The sequence below is a fragment of the Hydra viridissima genome, unplaced genomic scaffold (assembly GCF_058129835.1).
Source record: "Hydra viridissima isolate aposymbiotic clone 2 unplaced genomic scaffold, HvirCarnegie_v1 scaffold_14, whole genome shotgun sequence".
In the NCBI taxonomy this organism is placed as follows: domain Eukaryota; kingdom Metazoa; phylum Cnidaria; class Hydrozoa; order Anthoathecata; family Hydridae; genus Hydra; species Hydra viridissima.
The window spans coordinates 3,370,001-3,377,425 of NW_028324313.1; the positions used below are offsets into that span (position 1 = coordinate 3,370,001).

The window sequence follows — 7,425 nt, forward strand, 5'->3', positions numbered from 1 at the left end:
AAGTTGTATTTGAGATGTAAATAGAGTGAAGTAAATTCGGATAAATATAGTTTGTTTTATATGAAACTAACTATGGTGGAGTTTATCTTTTGAGATATGTTAAATATGTTAAGGTAATGTTAGTTTCAGACTGCAAAGATGAATCAAGAGAATCATCTTTGCAGTTTGCAGTTTATTTAATTTGTGTTTAAACTCTATGATAGAAATTTCTTGATAAATGTTATCTGTTTTGATGATTAAGTTTTTTTAAGGAAGTACCAAGAGAAAAAGATGCGATCTGGGGAGATGGGATCTGTGCTCTTCATTTATTCCCATTATTGTAATCTTGACTATAAAGTTAGCGACAAAAACTTCCTTAATTCGGAGTTGGAAAAGACTGCATCCCCGAATTAAATGCTGTATATTCATGTTGACTAGGGTGGTAGTTATAACACCCTTCAGCGAAGAAATGGTGCATGAAGATGATTACTATTCTCACGTTTGTAGTTAAACCGATGGAAATTCTTGGCAATTCAATCTTGTATCGTCATTGCTTTTTGTGAAGCAGAAGAATCTTGATTGAACATTTACGGTCTCTTCCCACGTACACTATCGATCCAGGGTTTCACAACACCTTCTGAAACCTCTATGCTGGTAGTAAAATCCGCAAGCCCCTAAAAAAAGAAGTTAAGTGACAAAACATAACACACAAAACCTCTGTGAGTTCTGAACATAAACATCATTTTTTCGATTGCTTTTTGATTAAAAATTTTTTTTTCAGAAAAAAACCTTAATATGCTGAGAGTTTCTGTATACTTGTTCAAAAGACGCTTTTCCTCAGCAACGCCTTTCAATGCCTTTTCTCTGCGTAAGTTTTTGTGAACGATTTAAAGAGCTAGGCCCTCAGAGATTTTAAGGTCTTTTGCGAGACCTCCTATTGGTTTTGATTAATTTTGTCAACGATCTCTTGTATTGGTTAAATAAGTTGTGTTGTTCGAATAGTGGCTGAACGTCCTTCGTGCTTTTTGCGTTTTGCAAATATTTATGCCATCATTTGAGGCTTCCAATTCACGGTGAAACTTAAATGATCAATTTAGAAAACTGGAAATTTCTAAACCTGTGATATTCGTACATGTAATAACGATAACAGCATGTCTTTTTACTTCTTGGATTAAAACTATGATTTGGTACAAAACAAAAACAAACAAAAAATTCAACAATTACTTTGAGAAATTACAGCCACATAAATGGATGTCCTCAAATCTCGTACGTGTCCTGTACAATTGAATAATCGGCCCCCTATCTCTGATTAAAAGAATTGGTAAACGTCGTTGGTAACAGAATTCTAATTTAAGAAACAAATAGACCTTAGGTAAAGCACATTATGAGTTAACAAAATGCGCTTGCTTATATCAACCTACGATATGGCGTAAAAGAAGTAAAAAACTCAATCACTATTGATTTTTTGAATAACAGTGCATTCACAACAGTTGGAAATTGGAGCCATATATATCGTAACCTTTAGTTTAATATATTATTGATCTTTTATTGCATTAATCATTTTGCAAAAGTATTTTACATTTCATTTTTTTTTTATGCGCTAAAATGTTTTTATTAAAGTGTTTTTATTTTAAAAAAATTTTGCTAAAGATGTGAAGTTTCATTCAGTTTAGAAAAGTAAAATTTCATTGATTCGTTTAGAAAATAAAAGATGACCATGATTTATAACCTTACGAAAGAGAATACTAGTTTATCAAAGACAATAGAAAACCGGACTAATACCCGCAAACTAGAACCCGTAGAATGGGACCTTATTATTGCTTTTGGATTGATATTCTTAACGGGAGTTGTTGGAAATGCATTTGTAATTTACGTGTTTGGTTATAAAAGAAAATCCAGGCATCGGCTAACGTCAGAGTGGTTGATTCTATATTTGGGGCTCGTTGATTTTTTATCATCAGTCTTAAATCCTCCTCTGTACATATATTGGACGTACACTCAGTATAAACATTGGCACTTTGGCACTATTGGATGCAAGATTTTGCCAGCATTAGGTCCAATAATGTCTTCGATTTCATCTGGCTTGTTGATTATTTTTGCGATAGATCGATACCTCGCAGTGGTGTCTCTTTTAAAGGGATCTGCTTTATCTTGGAAAACCGTCACAGTCGCTTTTTTTGTGGATATAATTTTGTCGATAAGCTTTTATCTTAATTACAGTTTAGCATTAAAGTTAATTCCAAGTTACCCCAAATATGTGTTCACTTGTAAAATACCAAATGTTAAAAGCTACCATTATTCAATAACAAGCTGCGGTCTGATCTTTTTTCGCTTTATTTTTTTTGTAGCCGTTTTCACTTTTACGACTATAAAGATAACACAAGCACTAAGGAGAGGTCACGTGAGTTTGTTGAGTAAAGCATTACAGCAAAGACGCCTTCAAAATTCTAAAAAAACATTGAAGGTGCTTCTAACAATGGGTATGGTGTTCTTTTTACTCGTTTTTCCCAAAGAAATTCTTCATTTAGTATACAGTTTATCGTGGATGATGAAAAAAAATGGCATCTTGCATACTCGCCAGCTAGTTAAGGTAAACTCCTGGTTAAAAGTGACTCACACAGCTAATAGCTGTGCTAACGTATTTATTTATTCACAATTGCATAGAGTTTATCGCAGACAAATCGCTCGAGTTTTTTGTTATCTTGGAGGTTGTAAAAAGGTATATTTGAGATATTCTTTAAATAAATCATGGACTAAAAACTAACCAGCTCCTCAGCTCTTCAGATACCTTGTTACAAGAGATTAAGACAAAACGGTTTCTTTTTTCTTTTTTCGTGTCCGAGAAGAAAAACTTTGTTTACATTTAAATACAGCTTTATATTTTTATGGTTACAATATAGTTTTAAATATTTCTCTGGTCTATCTAAAAAATTTCAACTTTTTTTCCTTGGATTTATCTTTGACCATAGTTATCTAAAATATTTACTTTAAAACAAAACAGTCAATTTATTTTAGAAACACGCTCGATTGGTTTAGCTTAAAGCAACGTTATAGTAAATCCAAAGAAAAATTTTCCTTTCTTAAAAACGTGTCTCACGAGTAATGGAATCTAGTCATTACATACTCGACAGCAATTAAGCGAGCAAGATTAATTGTTATCTAATTGTTTGAAGGTAAGAATGGTCTGTGATTAGTCGGATAGAGTAAATTGCGGTTACTTTACAAAATAATGGGCAAATATCTGTAGCGAGCCGCACCGATTAATCCCACCAACAACAACTAGCGATTTGTTTTTTTTTTTGACGTTTTTGTTGTGAATAAAAAAACACATTTCGTCAGTGAAACTGCAAAACCTCGTAATTGACTTTGTGAAAAATGTCAATTACGAGGTTTTGCAGTTTCACTGACGATTTGTTGACTTCGAAACAAAAATGTTTAGCATTGAAGGTGACAAATGAAAAAGTTCTAAGTAAGAAAATACGCTCAATCGCTGATTTGTAATCGAAAATAATCCAGTAATACTCGTACCAACTTGGACCTACTCGTTACCAATTATTTTTATTAACTAGATATCTAACTCAATGATATATTAAGAATAACTAGATGTCTAACAGCCGTAAATCGTTATAAGAAAAAGTGAAGCAAAAATATAGATAAGTAGAAATATAGAAAAAGCGGACATATAGATAATTTAAAATAAAAATTTAATTGTACGCTTTTGCATTTCTATTATGGCTTAAAAGAAGAGCGTGGAAGTTTTTGTTATCTATTAGAAATTATTTTATGCTTTTTTCCGAATTGAAACAATTAGCAGTGGGCGTCATTGCTGTTTTTGCGGTAAAGCAAATTTTTCTATTCCAAAATAATTATAGTTATATAGAATTATTGCAACAGGTGAACCAATTAAAACCAATAATCCGTGACGCGCGTTGTTCAAGTAACTAGTTTTTATTTCAAGATTAAATAAACTGTTTTTATTAATAAAAGTAATATGGATGTATATATTAATATGGATCTACATATTAATATGGATCTATATATATTATTATGGATCTATATATATTTTTTGAGATCTATAGTATCTTTTGAGATCAAAATTGAAGATGCTGAATTGTTTTATTTTCAATTTTCTTAATTGGAACACTTTTCTACAGGCGCCATTTTGATGGTTTCACGTTTTTTTTTCTCTCTAATCTGTTCTAATCAAGATAATTGGGAAAGACTCTGCAAAGCCTGCAAAACAAAATTTGATAGATAACATTGTTTCTTTATCTTGCTAGAAAAGATTTGCAGCGTATTTTACAGAAAGAAAAAAATTGTGATAAGAAGATTTTCAAGTAGCATTTTGTTTTGTTTTTTTTTTAATTTCAAGTAATTTGAAATGCCCACGAGGAACGAAATAGCAGATATTGGGAACTTTTAAGTATGTTCAAGTTTTGAGAGGCATAAAAAAATCCTGCATAAAAAAAAATATCAGAATTTAAAAACAGTTTCAGAATTTTGTTAAAAGAAACATTTTACAGAACAACTAAGTTTATTAAAACTTTCAGACGCCAAATCATCAGCCAAACGTTTGGATATCGCAACTCACAATCTGTCTTTCTCAGTTAATAGAATTTACAAGCTGTTTCTAAAAACTTATGAAATTGTAAAAAAAAAAAATCTGAAAAAATAACATTTTACTTTTTATTTGATAAATTTTGATTTTGCCTAAACAAAATTCGTTACACTTTTAGTTTTCTACAACTATTTAACATTCTTCCTGTAGATTTATATCACTCATTTTTATTATAATTAAAATTATTTAGTTTAAACTTGCTAAAAGGACCAATGTTTAAAGTCTCATCTTTCGGATACAGCAGCTTAAAGATTTCTTTACATGATGTTATAATAATATGTGATATGATTTTTTTATTTTAGTTTTTTAAGTGTATTCAGACTCCTATTTATTTATTTTGATAAATTTTGTGACGATAAGCCTTTCTTCACCTTCTTCCTATATAAATATGAAATTTAGGCATAGCCCTTTAATGAATCAGTATCTCAGTAAATACAAGAGCTGGCCATTGGCCTTTTACACACTATATAAAAAAGCTTATTTACAGTATTGTAGAAACTATAGCTAAATTTCATTAATTTTGAACATAGGCCTTTTTAGCTCCAAGCAACAGAGTAAATATTTCTCAAACTTTAGTTTGAAGCAAACAACAGCAAAATGATTTGGAAAAATTCGAGTAACACCAGATATTCTTATGACTTTGTTTGGTGAAGTTACAAATTATTTTCGTAAAGTATGTTGTTATGCTGTTATGTTGTTATGTTGTTATGTTGTTATGTTGTTATGAATATCAATATACAGTATAAATTTGTACGACAATCCATATCTGGTAGTTATAAGGTTTGTTATGTGTAAGTGCAAGAGCTACCCAAGGTATATGCAAACAAAGCAGCTGCTCAGGGCCCCAATCGAGTATTTGGTTGATTTGACATTTTGTATAAACGTAACATTACTAGCAAGCTTCTACAATCAACAACAAAGCAACAATAGCAAACTCAACAGTAACCAAAAAATAAAATTTTGTAAAGAAAAAAAAAAAAAAAAAAAATGTGGTTGAACACAAAAACACTAAAGAGATATGATAGCATTCAACAAAAAGAATTCTTTTGCCAATGGGGTGGCAGATGAGCCGATAGTGGATACTATAAAAGTAGCCAGAAGTGGCCCTTTTTTGAAATCTGTAGCGGATAACTTCCATTATTGGAGGAGGTTAGAGATAACTTTAGAGTTCTTTAAGTTTTCTTTTTTTTTTAGTATTTATTTTGTATTAATATATTGTTTAAATATATTTACCTACAATGTATATAATCGTCAATCAAAGGTGTCTACGTGTAGTGGGAGCGCACAAAACAAATTTAGCTTAGGACTCCCCAAATGGCTTGGGCCTGTGATATAACACAAACAAACAATGTTATTGTGTTCACATTAATTTTTTTTCTTTTTTTTTCTTGCTTTTTACATTAAATCATGATGGCAAAAAAAATTCAATAAGTAACTAATCTAATGATAATGACATTTTTACATATTTTATGCAAAAATCTCTTCACAAACTGAATATCTAGTTGTTAAAAGTATTTTTTCTCAAAAACATTCTTTAGTATTACTTAATTGATAGTAGTTCAGATTTTATCAAACATGAGAAAAATCATATTTATTCAAGTAAAATCCGAGGGTAAGTTTTCGCGAGATGTTTGGGCGAAAACTGTAAAACAGTTCTTTAGATAAAGTAAAAACATTTTACCTTGGGCAGTGGTTGGTAAAGTTGCATTCATCAGAAAACCGTTAAAAAGAAAGTAAGAGATTAAATCTTAATCTATAAAGTGTAGGAAAAGTGTAGGAATTGTCTAAATCTATAAAGTGTAGGGATAGTTATGTTGCATGCAGGTAATAAGATTATATTGCGTATTCCCTTTTAAAAGCCCGATTACAAGATTGAAATACAATCAAAAATAATAGCGATTAAATGACTGTAAATGTATGCATAAGTTCGATAGGTATTCTGAAATAATAACTAGAAGTCCTTTAGAAAAAATTTCCAATAAAAGTTTGCAAATCTAGCGAAATTGATCCTGCGCTGTAAAAGAGCAGTTTTTTTTTTTTTGGGTCCTTGGGTCCATTAGGTCTCCACTCCTACCCCACCCCCACTCCTCATATTCCTCTTCTAGATTTAAAGGGTTTATATCTTAGAAGCTATTGGAAAAAAAAAATTCAAAATTTTTTTATGTCCAACGAATTCACTCGCGTGGAGATCGTTGTTTACATTTTTTATCTTTAATTTAAAAAAGTTAAAAGACTTGCAAACGAAATTTCAGAACTGACCAAAAATACCTCACTAAATTTTATGCTCTCCAGCTTCTTGAAAATATTTGTGAAGACGCCCTTCACAGAGGTTTTTAGAAGCCTCTTTAAACATTAATATAATTACTTTACGCTTTTTCTACTTTACCAAGCTAAATAAAAGCGGGAATATACGTCATTTTTATATAATATTAATTTATGCCGGACGAAATTTGTATTTACATTTATGTGAAACGTGTACAATCAAGTCCGTGAAAAGTCATTAAGTTCCGCTTTGGCTCATTGAAATTTTCAAATTTATATCTGTAATTTGGTTTCAAGGTTAAACAAATTGTACTTTTTAGTGAAAATATGTAATATTTAAAAAAAAGTAACAGGAATTAAATTAGCTTAACAATGGTAGAAAGATCTTCCGGGCTGTTTATTTAAAATCATCGTCTTTAAAATCTACGAATTTATTATTTATCAAAGAAAGTTCTTTGTAATATTATCTACTGTTAGAAAATCAGTTACATTTAAAATCTCTAATAAATTGACACTTTGTAAATTGTAAATATATTACATAATTTTGAAATTTAATATAAAAGTTA

General features: G+C 30.3%; 1 protein-coding gene across 1 annotated transcript; it reads left to right on the top strand.

Moving 5' to 3' along the window:
* Positions 1-774: 774 nt before the first annotated feature.
* On the top strand, positions 775-2,868 carry LOC149878865 (C5a anaphylatoxin chemotactic receptor 1-like). Its single transcript, XM_090072272.1, has one exon. The coding sequence runs from the start codon at positions 1,691-1,693 to the stop codon at positions 2,741-2,743; it is 1,053 nt and encodes a 350-aa protein (XP_089928398.1). The 5' UTR covers positions 775-1,690; the 3' UTR covers positions 2,744-2,868.
* Positions 2,869-7,425: the final 4,557 nt, after the last annotated feature.

Excerpts from the sequence above, each read along its gene's own strand:
- LOC149878865 (XM_090072272.1), top strand. The coding sequence starts at position 1,691 with ATGACCATGATTTATAACCTTACGAAAGAGAATACTAGTTTATCAAAG.